This window comes from Phyllostomus discolor, chromosome 1 (assembly GCF_004126475.2).
Source record: "Phyllostomus discolor isolate MPI-MPIP mPhyDis1 chromosome 1, mPhyDis1.pri.v3, whole genome shotgun sequence".
Taxonomy (NCBI): domain Eukaryota; kingdom Metazoa; phylum Chordata; class Mammalia; order Chiroptera; family Phyllostomidae; genus Phyllostomus; species Phyllostomus discolor.
The window spans coordinates 58,308,437-58,332,199 of record NC_040903.2 but is presented as its reverse complement, the minus strand read 5'-3'; the positions used below and the strand labels follow the sequence as shown (position 1 = coordinate 58,332,199).

The following is a 23,763-nucleotide window of genomic DNA, read 5'->3' as shown; positions in this document are numbered from 1 at the left end:
CAGCTCCTAGGGGCCTCCTTACAGATCACAGCCAGCCTAAACCCCTCCTCTCACCTTCTCCTTCCTCTGCTCAAAGACCCTACCTCATTAACCCAACCTCCAATCTTACCCACCCTAGTCAACCCTCTGGTATGGGACACCTCCAAACCTGTTGTGGCCTCTCATCACACCCCAATTACCATCATGCTGAAAAACCCCACCATCTTTCCTTCTGGATCCCAATTCCCAATCTTTAAAACCCATCATAAAGGTCTCAAAACCTATCATCTCCCGCCTTATGGGCAGGAACTTTTAATTCTGGCCAACTCCCCAAGTAACACCCCAATTTTTCCAGTTCGGAAATCATCAGGAGCATACCGGTTAGTCCAAGACCTAAGGCTCATTAATGAAGCAGTAATCCCTATCCACCCGGTGGCCCCAAACCCCTACACCTTCCTCTCCCGCATCCTACCTACCACCACCCATTTTTCTGTTCTGGGACCTCAAAAACGCCTTCTTTACTATCCCCCTCCACCAGGATTCATATTTTCTTTTTGCCTTTACCTGGACTGACCCCGACACCAACCTTTCACAACTGACATGGACAGTCCTTCCCCAAGGCTTTAGAGACAGCCCCCATCTCTTTGGGAAGGCTCTTGCCCGGGATCTTGCCGCCTGCAACTTAGGTTCAAGCGCTGTCTTCCAGTATGTAGATAACCTCCTCCTGTGCAGTCCCTTGTTACTAGAGTCTCAACAACACACAGACCTCCTCCTTAACTTTTTAGCAGACAAAGGATATCGGGTTTCCCCCACCAAGGCTCAGATTTCCACACAGACCATCACCTACTGAGGTCTGTCCATAACCCCTACCACACAGTCTCACTGCAGACCGCATTTGCCTCCTCCGTGAGTTCCAACCCCCCACTAATGGAAATCAGATTCCCTCCTCCTTGGGATTAGTGGGGTTCTTCAGACACTGGGTTCCCGGCTTTGACCTCTTGGTCAAGTCCCTGTACAACGCTGCAAAAGGAACTCCTATGGGACCCCTTACTTCTCCCAAGCTGGTAGAGAAAGCCTTCACCACGTTACGGGACACACTCCTGCAGACCCCCTCTCTAAGCCTTCCCAATCCCACCCGTCCATTTCACCTTTTCACTGACGAATGCCAAGGCATAGCAATTGGTGTCCTGGCCCAACCTGTTGGCCCCTCCTACCGTCCAGTTGCTTACCTCTCCAAGCAGCTGAATCCAACCTTATGGGGGTGACAGTCATGTCTCCGTGCCCTGGGTAGTGCTGCAGTTAGGCAAGGAGGCCCTCAAGCTGACTCTCTGCCAGCCGGTGGTCGTTTTCTCGCCCCACTGCCTTACTGACCTGATTTCACAACGGACTCTCTTATTACTAAGCCTTCATGCCTCCAAAAGCTGCACCTTCTGTTTATAGAGTACCACTTTATCCCTTCACCTCTCCCCTCGGCTCAACCCGGTCACCCTCTTACCAGCGCCTACCATTGACCCTGAACCCACTCTTGTCCAGAAGTTCTTAACATTCTCGGGCAGCCCCTAAACAGGGTGCCTGACATTCCACTCCCCAATGCTGACCTCACTCTGTTCGTCGATGGCAGTTCTGTGGTGGGGGCTGACGGAAGGTGGAGGGTGGCCTATATGGTGATCACCCTTGCTTCCACCCTAGAAGCACAACCGCTGCCTGAGGGCACCACCTCACAAAAAGCAGAACTCATCGCTCTCACCTGAGCTTTCTCTCTGGCAAAAAACAAGCGAATAACCATCTACACAGACCCCAAATATGCCTTTCTCATTGTTCACAGTCACTCTACTCTCTGAAAGGAACGTGGGTTTCTCACATCTAAAGGCTCTCCCATCATTAATGCATCCCTAATCTCTGAACTCCTCCAAGCTTTAAAATTACCTGCAGAAGTAGCTGTTGTTCACTGAAAGGGGCATCAAACCTCACGAAACCCCATCTCCCAGGGCAATGCCTGGGCTAATGCCACAGCATGAAAACTGACCACTGGAGCTTCTCCCTCCCCCATACTCTTCTTGTCCACCCCGGTACCTCCTCCCTATACTCTTCAGGAATACTCTTCCCTGTATGCCCGGGGTGGCCGCATTGACAGCGGAGGTTGGATCTTCCTCAATGGAAAAAATTGCCATTCCCCAGCAGCAGGCTGTTCCCCTCCTCTCAGAAATCCATCAGTCACTGCACATGGGCCCCAAGGCTCTGTTCAAGTTCCTAGATCCCCTCTTCTCCTTCCCAAATCTTCTCCAGTCCATCAAGCAGGTGCATGCTGAATGCTCGGTCTGCTCTAAAATGTCAACTCAGGAAGGCCTTAAACCCCGGTTTCCAACTGACCAGATGAGAGGACATCTCCCTGGCCAGGACTGGCAAATCGGCTTCACTCACATGCCTCCCCACAAAACATTCCACTACCTTTTAACTTTTGTTGACACGTTTTCAGGTTGGACTGAGGCCCATCCCATGACAAGAAAAACAGTGGATACGGTAGCCAACTTGCTCTTCAACCGCATTATCCCATGATTTAGGCTGCCCTCCTCTATCCAGTCGGACAACGGCCCAGGCTTCATCTCCCAAATCATCCAGCAGGTCTTCACCTCCTTTGGCATCACCTGGAAGCTGCACATTCCTTATCATCCCCAGTCTCCCGTAGTCCCCATTCCCACTCCTCTTAAGGTCACAAACCCCCCCACATCTTTCCTCTTAAAGGACATACCTCTTCTCTAAGATCCCGAATGCCAGCCGCAGGAAAAAATTCGCAAAGCCTCCCAGGTTACCTTTAACCAGATGCTGCTTCAGGCCCAAACCTACTTGCCCCTCCCTGACGAACCAGAAACGGCCGACCTCTAGCCCCTCCCCTCCATGCCCCCATGACAGCAGGAAGTAGCCGGAATGAACACGGTGCCCTTATCCTATCAAAGAGGTCGGAATGTCAGGGTGGGCGGGGTAGGACAAAATGGCGGCTGAACTACAACCCGGAAAAGACGGCTGACGTCAAACCAGGGCATGAGGAAAACCACCAATGATATGTTGCTGCTTTGTTCGGAGGGAACCAATCCCCAGCCCCCACAAAGAGGGCCAACCAAAATAAAACCCCGCCATATTCCCTGTTTGCTCGAGACTTTCTCAGCACCACCATGCTGACCGAAAAACCTCGCCTGGGTGCGCAAACCCCAATAAAGCTCTGTACTGCCTAATTTTGTGGCTGATTAGCATTTATTCCTCAGAGGAGCCTAAGAAAACCTTTCATTAATAACTATGAGTTTGTTGTCATTTTACTGTTCATATTTTTTATCTTCTTTTTCTTAGATGAAGCCCTTTAACATTTTATATAATAAGGGCTTGGTGATGAGGAATTCCTTTAACTTGACCTTATCTGAGAAGCACTTTATCTGCCCTCCCATTCTAAATGAAAGCTTTCCTGGATAGAGCAATCTGGGATGTAGGTCCTTGCCTTTCATGACTTCAAATACTTCTTTCCAGTCCCTTCTTGCCTGAAAGGTCTCTTGAGAAATCAGCGGACAGTCTGATGGGAACTCCTTTGTAGGTAACTGTCTCCTTTTCTCTTGCTTCCTTTAAGATTCTCTCCTTATCTTTAATCTTGGGTAATGTAATTATGATGTGCCTTGGTGTGTTCCTCCTTGGGTCCAACTTCTTTGGGGCTCTCTGAGCTTCCTGGACTTCCTGGAAGTCTGTTTCCTTTGCCAGACTGGGAAAGTTCTCCCTCATTATTTGTTCAAATAAGTTTTCAATTTCTTGCCTTTCTCTTCTCCTTCTGGTACCCTTATGATTCTGATGTTGGAATGTTTAAAGATGTCCTGGAGGTTCCTAAGCCTCTTCTCATTTTTTAAAAAAATTCTTGTTTCTTCATTCTTTGCTGGTTGGATGTTTCTTTCTTCTTTCTGGTCCACAGTTGATTTGAGTCCCAGTTTCCTTCCCATCACTGTTGGATCCCTGTGCATTTTCCTTTATTTCACTCAGTGTAGCCTTCACGTTTCATCTAATTTGCGACTGAATTCAATCAATTCTGTGAGCATCCTGATCACCAGTGCTTTGAAATGTGCATCTGATAGGTTGGCTATCTCCTTGTCACTTAGTTGTATTTTTTCTGGAGCTTTGATCCGTTCTTTCATTTGGGCCATTTTTTTTTTTTTGTCTTGGCACACCTGAGCCATGAAAGGTTAAGTGCCTACGGCGGGTTCTGCTGAAAGGACTGATGCGCCCGACTGACTCAGAACATGCAGGTAAAAATGCTGGAGTAACTCGTCCCAGTGTAAAAAGTCTACCCACATCTACACAACCGCAGTTCCTTAGAAGACAGTACATTCTCCTAAAGTTTTCAATAATAATTTCATTTCCTCTCTAAGACTTTAATGTATCTTTCCCTTAAGTTGTAGATTCCATTAATTGTGAATATTGCTAATGGAATAAATTGGTACTGTTAAACAAAATTGCTTGCCAAGTTAATTTATGAACAGTAATACTTATTGGAAAATTAATATGGCTTTCACAAAGTTCCTCACATTAGGGAAAAAAAAATAGATTCTAATTCCTGGAGATATGCATTTGTACCCTGAGGTTTGACTTCCCGTCAAATGACCACCTAGAAAGCAACACTGGGCTGAACTCTAGGGATCTCAACCCAAACGACAGCAGTCAGTAGAGTTCACTAGGGAATCAATAACACATTTTCATGTCACTTAATTGCAAAATATTGACGGTGGTCTCCCCGCTGCACTTTTGTTGTAAAATGTGGAGAATTCCAGGCTGCTAATTGAACCAGAGAGTACGGGGTTTTTTTTCTAGAATTTTTAAAAATACAATATACCTCCTCTTTAAAATCTCTTTAAATTTTTTAAATTAACGCTCACAACTAAAAAACAACTCATTTTGAATAAATAAAACTTACCACTTGGAGAATGTCTTCATCTTTTGGCATAACACTAAGTTCCAATGTTGTATCACTGAAATTAAATATACAAAAACAATATTTTAGGGGAGGTGGAATGTGTGAAAAAGTCATAAAAGGAAAAGTAGTTAACTCAGAAATATTTCTTAAATTGCTTAAGAGTTTAAGTTTTGCCCGGCTGGCGTAGCTCAGTGGATTGAGCGCGGGCTGGGAACCAAAGTGTCCCAGGTTCGATTCCCAGCCAGGGTACATTCCTGGGTTGCAGGCCATAACCCCCAGCAACCACACATTGATCTCTCTCTCTCTCTCTCTCTCTCTCTCTCTCTCTCTCTCCCTCCCTCCCTTCTCTCCCTAAAAATAAATAAATAAAAATCTTTAAAAAAAAAAAAAAAAAAAAAGAGTTTAAGTTTTGGTTTTTCTAAATCTTTACTTTTCAAATGCAAACCATTAAAATGAAATGAAATAACTTTTACAGATATGCTAATTATGTATGAAAGAGAGCACCCTACCATATGTTTGAGCTATTCATGATTAGTCAAGACTTATTTATTATTTAGAAACAATTTATTTAGAAACAAAGTATATTACTTGTATAAAATAGTCTTGGATCAACATTCATGGGTCCATAATTTGTTTTTATTATTTTATGTCAAGTAACATAACAAATCACACCTTTTTAGCATATATTGCCATTTATGCTAAATTAAGAGTATATTTATCAAATTAAGAGTATATTAACATAAAAATAACCAAAGAGCCTGCAAATTTAACATGTCAATCAATATTAATTGAGCATTCTCCTTTTGAAATATCCCTTTCGGCCTCAGAGGTGAAGGAAATCAGAGCTGACTATTACAACTTGTTTTTAAAATCTATATAGCATTTCTACTACTGTATTTGCTTCTCTGTGATTTCATTTTAGAACCTTTAGGAGAACACTCAAAGTCTCATTTCATTTTGGTTCTGTAAATTTCCTCTTTAAAATAACAGAGTTTTTCTACATTTGAAAAAGTTCAAAGGGGTAAATTATACTGAGTCCTGTGGCCTGGAATTGCATTTAGAGAAGGCAAGAATAGTGGTGCTGTCCCCATTGATGCTTCAGTATCTAACCTAACAATATCAGATAGAATTTTCCCCAATAGAATCAAGAGATTAAAAAAAAAACAATCAAATGAAAAACAAAAAGAGAAAACAAAATCTACTAATTTATTAGTGTCTCTTTTTGATAAATCTGAACCATTATAGGAGGGTTCATAAATGCCAAGAGAATAGAAAACCAGTAAGAACCACAGGTTCAAATAAATGTAACTACTAAAATATGTAGGCATGTGTATGTCAATATTTAGAGTTGGTAGAAAATACATACTGATGTTTCGATAAATTCTTCTACAAGGATACATTTTTACATTAATACACTGCAGAATCTCAATGGCTTTGTGCTGCATTATCCATTTGCTACCAACTGCAGACAAAAGGAACACGATTGTTTTTTTTTTTTAAAGAAAATAAGATAATGAAAAAACAGTTTTTCTCTATTTTTCAAATAGCTTTATTGGTTGAAAAATTAAGACTATCATTTCAAAGTGTTATTACTCTGAAAGATGAACTGTGCCAGTAACAAAAAAATTAATTTAAATGTTCAGGAAAACAAAGAATAAATTATATCACTAGGAAAATATTATTTTTAAAAAAGAGATGTTAACAAATATAGTAAAAGTCCTCAAATTATAGGTTGACAAAATATACTCGTATATTTACAATGATCTACATTATTTTAAAGAAGAGAAATTTTGGGTGAATCTCTCCACTGCCTCTCCAGAGACTTGAAATGCTTCACTAATCCCCAAGTCTCCTCCATACCTTAAAATCAATTGGTATCAATGCAAGTAACACCTAGAATTCAACATTACAGGATAGATTTAAGATCTGCTTTCTCTAAGGATGCCATTATATATTGAAACATTAAAAATACTCTGAGATAAATAAATCATGATCACATTGTTTCACTGTAAAAATGACATTGCATTAGGGCATTTGTGTAAACAACATAGCATGAGCTGCTTTAGACATGAGTAGGAGAGATTGATAAATATCTTCATAAAATAAAAAATTCATTTTAATTACAGAGAAGTGGGTATGGCTAATATAAACCAATATATAATCTAGAAATTACTATATGTGAATCTGAGAAGAACCTCCTACAATAGTGATGATCTACAAACTGGACCCCAGATTTATGCCTACTCCTCACAGAAATTCAATACGGTAACTTTTGGCTTTCAAATTTTTATTTGTAAAAAAAAAAAAAAAAAAAAAAAAACAACCTTTCTAGGTGCGTGGTAAAAAAAAAGAAAATAGGACTAAATTATCTTTGAGGTCCCATAGATAGTCACTCTATAAATATTTATTTACCTTTAAAGCTCATAAGTCTATCATTCTGTACAATGTAGGCAGGCAAATGAATTGTAAGAGAGTATCTTGCTATCTTGGTCAAAACAAATGAATATATCTGAGCCAAGACTATTATTCAATAAATTATTTAAAGACAACTTATCTTAGTAAGAGGTTTTAAGATCATTTATGAATACATTTAGTTATATATTTATTATAAACAAATTAGCACTTATCACTTCAAATAAAAGTGAGAAACTTACAAAAAATCTAAAATGTGTGCCTCTTAAACTCTGGAGTTTTAATCATAAGTTTGACAAATCCCGCTGAAGCAAAGCTACTAGCTGAGCTATCCTTGGAGTTTCTTCCTGGCCACTCACACGTGAGCCATGCAATTCAAGTCCCACATCTCCCCATCACACCAACTCCCCACAGGAGTGCAACACTGCATTAAATCTGCTCACTCTGCTGATATAGACCCATCTGTAGCCAAAATTAATCATATTTCAAGAATCTTACCTGTTCTGAATTAAAGCAATTACTTGGGAATACGTCTTTCCAATAACACTTTCTCCATTGACTTTTATAATTCGGTCACCTTCAAAGAAGAGTAAAAACAAACAAACAAACAAACAAACAAAAACAAAAACAAAAAACATATATATATATATATCAAATGAGAAAGTCCTAAAAAAAGTCACTTTTGAATACTTTTGATATATATCTTTTATTAACTAATTTTTAAACAATTTTTAAAATTGTTTTTCATGAAATATATCTTGAGAAACATACTTTTAAATGAATTCTTACTCATTGTTTTTTTAAAACATCTTTTTTAAAGTGTTTTTTATAATATCTTTTAAAAACTGAACCTAAATTTTAATATATCCAGCTTCTTATGAAATACAGCCATGCTTTAAATAAGAGTTCCAGTCATTTATGAATTTGGACACCTCAGAAGGTATAATTACCAAGAGACCACAGCTCTACTGTACTATCTATGCCCCTAATAGCTATTTTCTGAGTTGTAGTTTTCCTGCTTGTCACCTGTGAGAGAGAAACATTATTTCACAGATTACATAACTGATTGTTTTAGTATCTCAATGTCCTCCAAATCCAGCCCAGCTGATTTCCTTGTAGTATTCTTTGAATCTATTTAGTTTATTGATTGGTGCTCTATTACAAACTTAAATATGGGTCTGCATAAGGTTTTGATGTTTATACGTGTTAACTTGTTCTTCATTGTAATGAAGAAATGGACATTCGGATTACTCAGAAAAACTCAGGGGAGCAGAAAGGAAAAGACTGGGACATAAAGGACAGGTGAAAACAGGAAGAAAGGAAAAAAACGTCCTTTGTGCTGATCACAGTATCTCTATTTCATGTTCTCCATCTTGTGATGCTTAGAATGTGACAGGTGATATATTCTAGGAAATGGGATCTCATATGTACACTGACATGCTCATTTTATATATTAATGATATTAAAATTAGGCTTACTTTAAGTATGATAAAAAATAATTAAGGTAGGTAATAAAGGTAGGTAAGAGTGCCTCCTCATAAATCTTATCAATGACACTCATTACTGATATTTGGTAATACCTATAGCTAGAAAGACAGCATATTTATAGCTAAAAAGATAACATTTCATTCAAAAGGCAACAAAAGATAGTTTTTCACTAATAATTTAAATTATTCTATGTTTAAAAACACAAGAGAAGAGCAACTATCTTAGAGTGTGCATTCATCTAAATGAAATCTCTACTTAGTTTTTATTAAAAATCACAAATCAGAAAACATTTTCAGAACAAACCACTATCAAACTATATCCACTGATACCTACATGAGGCTAGGCTTGCACTGCAGTAGAGATTTAGGCTACTTTGTATGGAGCAAATTAATTAATTCAGATCAGATACTTTCAAAAGTTAGACACAGATCCAAGAAGATTATTTCAATTATGTCAGTAAATATCTTCAGCATTTTCCTATGCTATAATCCTTTGTCAAAATGAAATGTATGCAAAAGAGGTTCTTTAAAGGGCCTCCAAGAGTCCATTGTGGAAGTGGTAACCAAAACGGCCCATAATTTATAATTCATATTATTTCTGTACAAACACATCCATTTGGGTACCAAGAAACAGAACCAATTGAGGTCTCAAAAACAGTAATAATAGATGTGAAGAAAAAGAAAGAAACATACAAAAAGATAGCTAAGGAAAAATAAAAAAGCAAAATAGGAATTAAAAGGTATTGTTTAAAGAAAAGCATCAGCACCTGTGCACAATCCAGCTTCAAAAGCAGGTCCTCCTTCTCTAACCTGTTTAACAAATATGGTATCCATGGGTTCCAGGCGGTTTCTCTGTTTTCCTGTGGGAGACAAAAAAAGCCCAATGTATGGTTGTACTTGACAATCTTTTATTAAATACCAAAATGTAAAATGATATTTAATTGAAACAATTCAGCAAAGATTCTCGATGAAGTAGTAAATACATACCCTAAATCTGGGTGCTAAAATCATAATTTAGGGGTTTTCATTAATTCAAAAATTTATTTTGTTTTTTCCATAAGACAACAGTAGTAACAGTTTCCATTTACTAGGCGCATTCTCTCATATGTACCCATATTCTGTATGTACCCAATAAATATAAGTAATACACTAAGTAATATACATAGCTAAGAGCTGATTTCTATAGCAAGGAAGTATTACTATCGCCAGTGCATAAGAAAAGAAAACTGAGACTCAGGGAGATTAAATAAATTCTCCAAGGTCACATCCTTAGATTACACAGAGAGTATTCTACCACTTTTTAATACTGCACTGTGCTAAGCTTTAAGTTATAATGATGAACAACACATAGTACTTCCCCTTTAGGGATTCTGGTAGGAGAGAGACAAACAAAGAAGAGCACTATAGCACAAAAAGCATACAGTCCTGACAATGAGGAGCACATGATCACCCTGCAAGTCAAGTAATTCACAAATCCCTGTCTATAAAGCACCTGCAGTAACATTTACAGTGCTTGCTAAAAATCAGTGGGTTCCAATCAGAAATCTGCTGCATCAACAAGTTTTCCAGGTGAACCATACACCCACTAACACTTGAGGACAACTAACAGTTTCAGTAAAATAGAAGCCAGGAAAAGATTCACAGGTAAGAGGACATTTAAGCCAAATGACAAGTATCATGATAAGTACTCTGGAAGAACAAAAAGGTAGGCAGCGGTTCTCAAAGAGTAGTCCCCAGATGGGCAGCATTGGTATCACCGGGGAATGAAGTAGAAATGCACATCTGTGAACTCCACCCCAGATCTACTGAAACAGAAACTCTAAGGTGTCTCCAATGCTCACTCCAGTTTGAGAACCCCAGAGCTGAACTTAAACAAGAATGTAACAGGTAATATGCGTGAAGTAATATAATACTCGTTAACAGCAGCACTGGGCAGAAAATGACTATGTGTCAAATACAAAGGCTTTACAATGACTGCGATATAAAACTGAATTTTCATCATGGTGTATCACAAAGGTGGCTCAAAAAAAGTTTCCCAGTAAAGGAATACTGATCAGTGGCTACCCTTACATATTTACCTATTTATACTGAAAAAGTCCTCCTAACTACTGAACAGCTAACTCAACTACTAAAAAAGCAACAGGTTTAGTGAAAATTGCTTATTTTAAAAACCAGTAGACATAGATTCAAACCCTCGCCTTGTCACTTCATAGTCAAGTTGCAATTAAGTTAACTTTTTGGCTTAAAGAAATCATTACTTTTTCTTCTATAAAATAAATAATTACTCTATGTTTTTATACTCCTCAAGGGTTTCTATGAAGACTAAAAGAGAAAACAGGTAAAAGCACTCAGTATAGCAAATAACTGTGGTAATTTCTCAGTAGATGTATATTTCTGCTCTTCCTTGAATAGTGCTTAAATGAGGATGACTATCATCCTATTTTCATGTTCTCGAGAATTACAATTTTGAATACTTATATGTCCAGATAACATGAAAACATTATGACTCCTTTTGTCCCTTCTGATGAGCTATGACAGATATGACAGACAGCTGTGATTGCTTTCTCCATAAGATTTTGGAGTAAAAAGACAACAAATATTAGTTAAATCCCTACTACACAGAAGAATGCCTAATTCTTAAAGTACTTAGGAACTAATTATATCTGCAACTTCAGTTTCAAGTGGTTTGCAGGGGAAATAAACCAAGATACCACACACCCAGATGCACACATGGTTAAAGCAAACATAGCAACATGTAAATTGTTGAGTTAAGATGGATGACATTTGTTTGCTGTACTTTGAAAATCATTTTTTGTTAAAAGCTGGGGGAATGTTCCTGTATGTGCCAGGCTTTACTTTCCTTCATAAGTTATCACTCACTACCTAAAACTAGTTTTATATCCTTACATATTGGTTGTATGTCTCTCTCACTAAACTGAAGAGCGGGTACTTTGTCATGTTCCCTGATATCCGTGAGACCTACAACAATACCTGACACACAGCAGGCATTCAATAAGTAATTATTCAATTAATGAAAAAAAAATTATTATCTAGTTTAAGTCTCACAAGTCTTCGAGATGGGCTTAGGATCCTAATATCACCATTGCACTGAGGAAAAAACAGAGACTAACTCCTTGTACTTGCAAAGAGACAGAGAAGGGATCTGAGCACAGGTTGGACTCCAAACACGGTGTTTCATGCAGCTTCAGAAGGAACTGAACTGCTTACTCATTTGTCAAGCTTTACTGAATACAAGTAGACAGTACACTTAACAATTAATTTGGAAGGATGCAAACACTTAATTCCAATCAAATTGGTAGTCAGGCTAGATCCCTCTGTGGCCAACTTGCCATTTACCACAGCTGGCATAAGGAAAACTATCTATTTTCTCTTGGCTAGAGATATGAGGGTTTAATAAGTTTTGTTGTATCAAGTCATTGCTTTCAAGAAAAGAGTTATATAAGAAAAGAGAAGAAACATTTTTCTTATTAATGTCTTCTAGTCTACTGTGTCCCAAAGGTGATAATACCAGACTTAGATTAAAAAATACAAAATGTCAATGACCATTAATGAATTCTATAATAAAAAGTTGACTGAGTAGCAATGTAATGACTTTTGAAAATTTTTGACAGAAAATTTCACTTACACAGAACAATTTGTATGTAGTCCAAAATAATTCAGTTCTAATTTCCATAAAGGAAATACTGATTTTGCAATCACTGCTTGTGTAAAAAATGACACTTTGCCATCAACAAATCTCTCAATATGCTATGCCTGAAAACATATGAATGGACTTAAAAAAGATATGGAATACACTAAAAAAAGAGGCCAATCCTATAGCAAGTCCTATTACACCTGCTGAGTGTTACACTTTTGATTCTTGTTTCTGGGCTTCCCTTTCTGGACTTTCTCCAAAATTCTGACTTGCTATTACTGCCTAGGTATTATTCAATTCCTCCGGACAATAGAAACATCTCCCACAGATCTCTTAATTACAGGTAGGTTCACTAAGAAATATACTTCTCTTCAGTTTCCATATTCTTTGATGCCAAGTCTTGAGTTAAAAACTTAGTTCCTGAACCTGAACAGTGTCTGTTTAATATTTGCTGCCTACAATTCTGCTAGAACTGGAAATCAATGGTATCAAACTTATAGTATGTGTTATCTAATCTCTTATGTCTCCATTTTTGTAAGTCGACTTCTAGATATGCAAAACTAAAAGTCTGGTCCTGAATCCTGGCAATTCCCCAGGAAAAATGATTCCTCACGTCCCTGGATGATCATTTGGCAGAGTCCGATGGCTTTCCTGGCAATTCTTAGCATAAGCCTCTTTCAATTCTACATCTGCATTTTATAATTTCCCAATTTTTTGAAAACACATAGGACATGTTAAATACCTTATTCATGTGTCATTTCCTTGACCTTATCAAAAGAAAGGAAAATGCTTCCTTTTAGCACCCACATGTAACTAAATCTTTTTATATTTGAGAAAGGAAGTAAAAATCTTACATGGACAAAAATGGCTAAAATTATCAAATACAGAAAAATTCTCAATTTATGCTATTTAATGTAAAATTAGTAAAGACTTAAATAAGAAGACAAAAAGTATACATGAATTTACTTGAAGCTGAGTATTAGACTTTGAAATAAGAAAGTATGCACATACTTTTACATTATTGTAAGTATAATCAGTTGGAGAAAAAATAACTTGAGTAACTGCCATCCAAACACTGGATGAAGACCTAGATAGACATGATTTTTATTCTCCATATTGAGTATAATGGAGTAGGTCAGAGCGTGGGCCCTGTGACCAAATTTACATGGTTTAAAATCTCAGCTCTACCTCTTATTTTCCAAGTAGGATTTCCAGATCCTGCAGTTATTTGGTACATGCTTGTATTAAAAATTAGTTGTCTATCAGAAACTCAAATTTAATTGGGCCTCCTGTATTTTATCTGGTGACCCTATCACCAAGTGGTTTTAGACAAAGGATTTACTTATTCCTACCCAGTAAGGCTGCTGTATTAAAAGAGATAACCCATTAAAATGCTTACATAATGGCTCATATACTTACTACTATGCTAGTTGATGACAAACTTTCAGAAGGTTTGTATACAAATCAGGATGGTCAAGGTCAGAGTGCTCACCACACTGTAAGTGCTTGGTAAATACTGGCTCAAGGAGTATAAGACCTTAACTGTCATATTATGGGCAAGTCTAGGAATACAGACCAAAGAAAAGGGACACTAAAGAAAAGAAGGTGGGAAAGTAAGAAAGACTGTACTAAAAGATTTCCAGTAGCTGACAGGAACTATACATCTATCTCCCAAGGGACTAAAACCAGAGTGCTTCATCACTAGGCTGTGTGCTTTGTCAGTTAGAAAGATAACTTAAATCACTAATGGCCCTCCTCTTTGAAGAGTGCTAAAGTCAAAACCACCTGCAACATTTAAATTATTTCAAAATTAAAATACTAAGCATACAAAGGAAACAGATGAAAAAGTGAATAGATTATTTTAAGAAATCACAAAACTTAAGCTACGCCAATTACGAAAAGAGCCCTGTAATGAGGATACATAGAAAAATAGATAAGCCTAGGTCAGGAATCCTAGAGTTCTGGGGACAAGAGAAATACATTTCTTAACAGATTGAAAAAATATATCCTTTACACAAAGAAATACTCACATTTTAGCCAAAAGTAAAGCAATAGAAAACAATGACTATCACTAAAATTTAGCTTTTTTTCCCCTTCTCTCTCAGAATTCTCAAACATGCTATTAATTTTTTTAATGGAACCACATTTTCTCTGCTTTTATTGTCAGTTATTTTTTAAAGTGTTCCATTTATTAAGTTCTTTGCTGCAGAAAAACAACTCTATGTACATATAAGAGAAGGCAGCTGAAATTAAACTATGCTTTAATGTGAGTGATAAATTAGCCTTGGAAAAGGTACATCCTCCGTAGAGGTGGAATGCTGAAGAGGCACATCACATAATAGAATATTAGAGCTTCAGGCATTAATTATTTAAAGAAAATAAATTAAATAGCTTATTGAAATTAATACCTATTTTCAGACCAAAAATAATTGAAGCTGTAATGGAGATTAAAATAATATCAAAGTTGAGTCTCAACAATGACAAATGATCCTGACTTCTCTATGATGGATAATAGATTGCCATAGGGAATGGGGGGTATGTGAAAGAATTTATTGAGAAAAGTTAGGAATTAAGGATCCACTAAGGCAAAAAACTAACACAAGGAGTAATAAACACCAAATTCAGGCTTGTGATTACCTCTGGGGGAATAGAATAGGGGACAGTAGTATAAAGTATATATTTACAGTCATTTATGTCTAGAGGCAGGTAGGGAAGATGTGTATAAGATACTTGGGGGAGAAATGCTGAAATGTTAAGATAACAAAGATAGACAGCAAGCATTTAGAACTTACATTTCCCCCATATTTTCTGTTTGCCTGAAATATTTCATAACTATTATTTTTTTATTGTTGAAAACAGGCTTCTAATTTTTATTCTAGGAGTTGGTTTGCTGATGGCACACAAAATGATCTTAAGAGTCTTAACAGAGACACATTGCCTAACATAAAACAATCTATGTCTCAAATGACAAATATATCCTGATATGATAATTAAGTGGAATTCAACTTAATGTGTCATATATTAGGTACTTTTTTCCTTTGGTGAAGGGCAGATGCTGTGGGAGAACACACACACACACACACACACACACACACACAATCTGTCCAGAAAAGTATCCAGCCACATAATATGAAGACAGAGGCATTTATTGAAGATACAAGATACAAGAAACATTGCACAACATTGTACGCGGGACAATGATGCCTCAGGTCCCTTCCAAGCAGGTATTTTGGTACTTCACATAGTTCTCCCAATTGTAATCAGCTACCCTGCTGTATTTTCCTGAATCTCATTGACAGTCTGAAATCTCTTCCCTTTCAAAGATGATTTTAGTTTGGGGAAAAGCCAGAAGTTACATGATGCCAAATCTGAGCTGCTGGGGGGCTGAATCACCTGAGTGATTTGATGTTTTGCTAAAAAACTCTATACAAGATGTGATGTGTGAGCAGGCATGTTGTCTTAATGAAGCTGCCCATTACCAGTTGCCCACAGCTGTGGCCTTTTGAATCATCCCAACAGTTTCCATGGAGGAATGTTCAAGCTTAACATAAAATTGGATGCAGATTTGTTGCTCTACTTGCTCAACCATTTTGAATGCAAAGGCCATACAGTACGCATGCTCATGCAACAGCATCTATCGCCCCCACTGACTAGTACAGTGAGGTCGTCGCTGCTCATGCATGCACATTCTGGTCCACTCTCCTTCGGCATCTGATTACATCAATATCACACAAACCTTTCTCGTTTTATTAACAATGGCTGGACTTTTTTCTGGACAGACCTCATATAAGCCAGCTTATTTCATCTAGGCACTCCCCAAAATTGCACTTAAGAGGCTCTCACTTCCAGGGTGATGGCTAGGACTTTAAATCTCCCAAGTCTCCAATCTGCAGCTCTAACAGTTACCATGAGCTTCAGAACCAAAATTCCAATAATCTTTGGACACCTGCAGTACCATGTCACCTGTCAGGTCTCAATCACATTGTCTATTATAGGCAATCACATACCATCTCTCTACTCAATCTGACTTTCAAGTAATAACAAATAGGACAAAACAAAATAAGAAAATCTGTTTAAAAGCAGAACATGTTCTAACTAATCATGATAAACTTTGTTTTGACCCCCACACATCTAATTTTTTGTGGAAAATGCCCAGTACACAAAAGTAGAGAAAACAGCAGAATAAATCCTCAGGAACACAACTTAAGTAATTATGAAGGATCTGTCAATGTGTTTCATTTAAACTACTCTTTATTTTCCTAAAAAATTTCAAAGCAAATCCCAGATATTATGTCTATTCATTCATAAATACTTTACATATTGAGCATACACCACTAACAAATAAGAATTTTACTTTTTTTTTTTTTTGGAAAGGAAAGACAAAAAAAAATCCTCGATGGTTCTGTAGAGTATGTAGTCTTCAGGGTGTATAATGTAAGTTTGACAACAAACTCACTCCTACTTTCAGCTTCCTAAATGCTCACCTAACATTAACAAAGGTGGTAAGTCATGACATAGAGATGATAGTACCAACAGCTATGAAATAAATTTAGAAAGGTTTCACATGTAAAATCACAATAGTATATGTTCCTAAATTAAGTTCCCAATGAAATGTTCAGGCTACGTGTTCAAATTCAGTAAGTTCACATATGCAGGAGAGCGTACCCTCCATCTCCAACACATAGAACAACGCCTGGCATACTCAATAGAGTATAGTCAAGTAGATACTCAATAAATATCTACTGCTGGCTGGTTCAAATTACAGCCCTAGAAAACGCTAGCAGTAAAACTGCCCCAAACCAACTCAGAGATTTGTTTCAGAAACAAAGCCACTATTTCACAACTCATCTGTAAAATTTCCTTCAAGTAGTAAAAGGAAAATGCTACCCCTTAATAGTAATTTGAATATAATACCACTAGGTGTCAGACATGAATCAAAATTTTCTGGCATTATAAACTACTGGGCAACAAAGACTCTGGAAGGGTGTTATTCATTCAACAAATATTTATTGAGCTCTGACCATGCTGGCAGGTGCCAACTGTCCTACAATGAACAAAAGAGTCCTGGGATCTGCCTTTTGGAGTACTTGAAGTTTTTCTCTCTAAAGTTTCAGGGAATTTCACAAACTGTATCATGCCTAGATTCATAGCCCTGTTATTTCCGTTGTGCTAGGTTTTAATTTCTCTGCAAACCCAGAAAAATCTGTCTTAGCACTCTAATCACCAGCAACTATCTTTCCATCTCCGACCTTATCATGGCCCCACCACTTCACCCGTTAAACTTGCTCTTCAAGTCTTCAAGACTTCCATTCCCTTTGGCCCCCTGTTCTCCAGCACTATCAGTTTCCCTCCAGAAATCACTTTCTTTCTTACTAAGTTTACCCATGCACCAATATTTCAACAGAATTCCACAGCAACCTCAACTTCCTCTCCCCCTTGACCTTAAAAAACACTCAATGTGCCAATCTCCAACTGTGGAGAAGTCTAACCATATACTGCCTGCCCTTGTCCTTGTTCCACTGCAGCTGAATAAAACTGTGTAACCCACTGATTTATAGTTTCCCAATTCAGCTACGTTCTTGACACTGCTCACTGAAGTCTCTTGCTTGCATTTTTTTTATTAGCCTCCCCAAGGCCATTTTTTTCACTGCTTTTAGAAAGAGGGAAAGGGAAAGAAAAGAAACATCGAAGCAAGAGAGAAGCATCACAGGCACCTGGATCTGGCATTGAATTTGCAACCTGGTATGTACCTTGATGAGGAATCAAACTTGCAACCCTTTGGCTACAGAACAATGATCCAACCAACTGAATCACACTGACCAGGGCTCTGGCTCACATTTTCATTTCCACTTCTTAAAGGTTGCCTCCCGGAACTTGCTATTCCATTCGGATTTCCTCCCACTATTTGGATAACCTTGTGTCTTTCTTAACTATCTCAATTGCTATATCCTCATTTTTTTTGTTTTAATTTTTGCTCATCCTTACTTCCTCTTGTCCTACCTATCTCAGGTGATATTTTCCCTCTAGTATCGCTCAGTTAATGGCACCTCTATCTATCCACCATTCCTGCCAGAAAAGCTCAGCGTAATCCTTCAGAAGTCACTCTTAACTGGCTACATACAATCCATCTCCAAGTTCTACTTCCAAATCTGGGTATATATAACCTCTAATATCTCTGAGATCTGTTCTGGAATACTGCTTTTCTTTCTTCCTTATAAAATCTTATTCATCTGTCAAGAGCACAAAAAACCTCTCACCTGAAAACCCTTTCCAGGTGGTTAGACAATTCCCTGTGCTGTGGTCCTGCAGCAACTGTACAATACATATCTCTATTTTTCCACTTATGTAATTATTTTATACTTTCATCCTTCACCAGAACAGGAGCTTCTTAGAGCCAGAGCCTGCATCATATCTGTTCATAAACTATGCATGCCAGGAACTGTTCTGGGTTTTAAAGAAAAAGGAATGAATCAAATAAACTTTCTGCTTTACATTCCAACCGAGACAGGCAACTGTTCAATAAGAAATAAGTAGTGTAAGAGACAGTGATAAGTGTTACAGAGAATAATAAGCAGAGTGAGAAGGAAGGGAAAGTGAAAGGCAGAGCTGTAATATTACTTTTATGAAATGAGCAGGGAAGTCCTCCCTAACACATGACATTTGAACAACTCTCTAAAGGAAGTGAAATGAGAAGCCACATTGCTCCCTTCCCAGCAATTAGTTTAGTCAATTGCTCACAGCAGTGACTCAACAAATGTTTGCTGAGTGAATGAACAACCGGAAGTATATTTCAAGACAATGTATTTTACATTCACACTCAAATATTTCTATTCTGGTTTTACACCGGAGGCAAACAGTTATCAGTTAAACTTCGGAAGCAGAGACCATAAACTATTTATTACATTATATAAAAATTAACTTTTTATTACCTGGAAATATGAATCACATACTTTAAATGTAGACCAGTCAGAGAGCAATCAGGAGAAAAAATGAAACTATGCAGCTAGTGGCATGTGTTCAAGGTCTTAAGTTACGGAGCAGCTAGGAAAAGACAACTCACAATCACCTAATCACAGTCACCTCTGAACATTTCCTACAGAGAAGTTACTTCCAGAAGACAGTCTAGCCCAGTAATGCTCTGACCAGGTACTTTCCTTGATTTTTCATCTGTCTAGCCCTATCTGTTCAGTACCTCCACTTAGTTTTCTGAAATCCTAGACTGCATATTTCTTAATCCTTGAAGAGATTTGTTAAAATCGTATTATCTTCTTACTCTGACAAAGTAACTTTACTTAGTGTGGCTTTCAAAGTCTTAAATCTACTACAAAAAATTGGCTTTCAGACAATGTCTACTTTAATCCAAACCGTCTTCATTTCAAGTTACTGTAAATATGGTTCCTGAGACTTTCAAAGAGGAATCAGAAAATTATTTTTTGCTTCCCATTTAATTTGACCACCTTACCAGTATATTTTATAAAAATGATGCTCAAATTCCTACTGAAGTCCAGAAGTATCATGTTGTTGTTACTGTTGTCCAACTTAGCAGCTATGTGAAATAAGATTTCTAAATTTAAAAAGTGTCACTGACACTTTGTGTTAGAAGGTGACTGGTGGGAGAAAAGTGAAAGAAAAGGAGAAAGGCAGCAGAGGTAGAAGTTTTTCCTCGACAGCAGAGGTGCAGATACTAACATGCAAACTTCTGCAGCTTTGGGAATAGTCATTTTGGAGCAGTACCAAGTCAAGGTGGCACCTCCCTTTATTTACTCGCTCAACAACTATTTGAGCTGTTACTGTGTACCAGGGACATACTGGGCACTGAAAATTCAACAGTAAAAGCTTCCATCCTTAATGATCTTTGTCCTTGAAGTACTACACAAAAATATTTTTTTCATAAACATAATAAATAGTCTGGGTATGTAGGAAAATTGTACCTTACATATTCAAACAAACAATTTGGGACAAGAGATATAATCACTCCCTTATGCTTCTGCTTTTCCCATATCAGATTGGTGCGGCCACCACCACCTCCCAGAGATGGGTATTTCAGGAGGCAGAAAGTCTCTACTTGTTTACCACGTGGCGTGAGCAATTACTCAGATGAACTGTCTCCAAAATATGAGTAGGGATTTTCCAGCAGAGATTTAGGAAAAGAGTTTATCCGCATCTTTCACTAATTGAAAAACATAAATCTACTTCGTCTTGTATAAAGGATCTTTTCAAACATGTGAAAACAGCTATCACTTTTTCCCCAAGCAACACTTTTTCAAAAGAAAGCCTCAAGTTCTTTCAGTGTTTTCAAAAAATATGTTGTCAGCCCTGGCTGGTGTACCTCGCTGGATTGAGCACGGGCTGCAAAACCAAACGGTTGCCAGTTCGATTCCCAGTTGGGACACATGCCTGGGTTGCAGGCCAGGTTCCCAGTGGGGGGCATTCAAGAGGCCACCACACATTGGTGCTTCTCTTCTCCCCCTTTAAAAGTAAATAAAATCTTAGCCCTGGCTGGCGTAGCTCAGTGGATTGAGCGTGGGCTGCGAACCAGTGTCGCAGGTTCGATTCCCAGTCAGGGTACATGCCTGGGTTGCAGGCCATGACCCCCAGCAACCGCACATTGATGTTTCTCTCTCTCTCTCTCTTTCTCCCTCCCTTCCCTCTCTAAACATAAATAAATAAAATCTTAAAAAAATAAATAAAAATTAAATAAAATCTTAAAAAAATACATATCATAGTTTCAAAATTTACATATAACCTTGTCATCATTGTCCTTCATATGAGGCTCCCCAGTGTTTTAACCTTAATCAGAAGAAGACCCTACTGCCCACCTACACAATGGGGAGGAACAAAATAAGTGTACTGAAGTTAACTTGTCACTAGGAACATACAGAATCACTTATTATCTTTGTGTGTGTGTACGTGTATATAGTGTGTATATATACAACCTTATACAGTTTTACATTAGGAAACATTGCCCACAATAGCAAACTACAAATAACTTGGTGGTTTTATTATAATTACATTCATAAGATTATTTAAAAGCATTTTAATAAGGCAAATTCATAAGCAGGCGCCCATCCAAGAAAGTATCAATGTACAGGAGAATTGAGCTAGTAGAAAGAAATGCTTAATTTATAATAGAACCACAGACGAATATACACAGGTATGCTTAGCTACCAGAAAATTATACCCCAAAATACTACTAATATCAATAATATAACATATGTCCAGGCTAGTGAATACGAGCTTCCATTTTAAGGGCTTCTCCAACCAGCAGGCAGAAGAAAAAGCCCAAAGCCTGCCCAGTTAGGACTCTATTAGGAGACTCTCCCCACACTTACGAGCAAGGTAAGTGGAAATAAAGCTCCTGCCCTCGGTGGCTACCTTGGCACTATGCAAAATAGGAAAGGGAGGAGGGGAGAAAGGAAAGACCAATCTCTAAGACATGACTATAGGCCAAACTTTACATGGATATGTAACCCAAATCAAGTAACAGCCTGGCTCTGGATAAAAGCAAATACCAATCAACTTCAAAGAATTTCCAGTAGTACATTTTGAAGGTCAACAAACATCAAATAGTCAAATATACACAGCAAATAAAAACCCATTCTAAGCTAGAACAGGCAAGAGAAACAACAAAAAAGAAACAAATTCACAAATTCTCCCAATAATGGAATTAGCAGACAGATTATAAAACAACTCTGTTTACCATCTTTGAAGAAATTTGAAAAATATCCTAAGAACAGTAAAGAGAAAACTGTAAGAAGTGATCAAGCTCACTTGGTGTAGTACTCTAGAGGAGTTATAAAAACAAAAATGTAAAACTCAAATAGCTAAGAAGAAAATTATCAAAATATACTGGAAGAAGTTATCTAAAATGTAGCCTCTAAAATAGAGAATTTAGGAACCATGGGGGATAGAGGGGAAAAAAAAAAACTAAAATAAGTTTGTGACCCTAGAAGAATTAAAGAGAGCACTGGGGTTACAAAGGGACAGAGAGGCTAGATGAAAATTTTCTAGAGCTGGTGATAGACATCCATCCACAGACACAAGAAGGTCAAATGAATCCCAAATAAGAAAAATGAAAATAAGTTCTCACCTAGACTCATCATTACTAAATAGCCAAAACCCAAAGACATAAAGAAAATCTTACCAGCAGATATTTTACAAGTTTGCCTTCAAAGAACCAATAAATCAAAATATGACTGCTTACTAACAAGAATAGAAGCCAAGAGAGTGAAATATTATCTTCTTCAATGTGCTGAAGGAAAATATCAATGTACAATTCTTGTAGCAGCAATAGTATCTTTCAAAAATGAGGGCAAAACAGACCTTTCAGAAAAAACAAAAGCTGAAAGCATTGCAACACAACATAAAGGTAACATGTAGGTAGGAGGGAGACAAGTACAGCTAATAACATGTCCTAAGACCCTTATATTGTTTCAGGAGAAGAAAATATTAGTTAGTGTTACACTTTAATAAGTTTACATATTATAATTTCTAGGAAAACCACTAAATGAATGGCTATATTTAATCTCAAAAAGAGAAAAAAGAACAGAAATATAAGAAGTTCAAAACAAAACAGAAGTAGGAATTTCAAAATAAATTAGGAGCTTAAACAATAAATAATTATATTAAATGTAAATATACAAAAATTTCCAAACCTAACTTTGAAATAAAAGAAAATATATGCAAGTCATAGATCTGATAATGGTTTAGTATCAAGAACACTTACGATTCCAAAACAAAAAGACAAACAATCTAGTTTTTAAAATGGGCAATGAACTTGAATAAACACTTCTGCAAAAAAAATATACAAATGGAGAACAAACACAGGAAAAGACAGTCAACCCCATTAGTTTTTAAGGAAATGGAGAGCAAAACCACAATGAGATATCACTTCATATTCACTAGGTTCACTATAATACAAAAACAAAAACTAACAGTCATTGATGAGGATGTAAAGAAATCATGACTCTCAAACATTGCTGGTGGGAATGTAAAATGATGCAGTTGTTGTGGAAAACAATTTGGCATTTCCTCAAAATGGTAAACATAGAATTACTGCATAGTACAGCAATTCCATTCCTAGACATATACCCCAAAGATCTGAAAACAGAGACTCTTTAACTAATGCGTGTTTATACATGTTCACAGCAACACTAATCACAATAGAAAGGTGGGGAAAGCCCAAATGTCCATCAATAGATGAATGAATAAGCAAATGTGGTATATACATGCAATGGAATTATTATTCATCCATAAAAAGAAAAAAGTACTGATACATGGCACATACA

At 37.3% G+C, this 23,763-nt stretch overlaps 1 protein-coding gene across 6 annotated transcripts in view; it reads right to left on the bottom strand.

Annotated features, from left to right (window-relative positions):
* ARHGAP21 (Rho GTPase activating protein 21) overlaps positions 1–23,763 on the bottom strand; it is a 133,272-nt gene that overhangs the window by 49,315 nt on the left and 60,194 nt on the right. For all 6 annotated transcript variants that reach the window (XM_028505397.2, XM_036023163.1, XM_028505400.2 and 3 more), the window contains exons 4-6: positions 9,588–9,680; positions 7,832–7,910; positions 4,922–4,976 (exon numbers count right to left, since the gene is read on the bottom strand). In XM_028505397.2, coding sequence (XP_028361198.1) covers positions 4,922–4,976; positions 7,832–7,910; positions 9,588–9,680 — 227 coding nt within the window. The remainder of the gene's footprint in view (positions 1–4,921; positions 4,977–7,831; positions 7,911–9,587; positions 9,681–23,763) is intronic.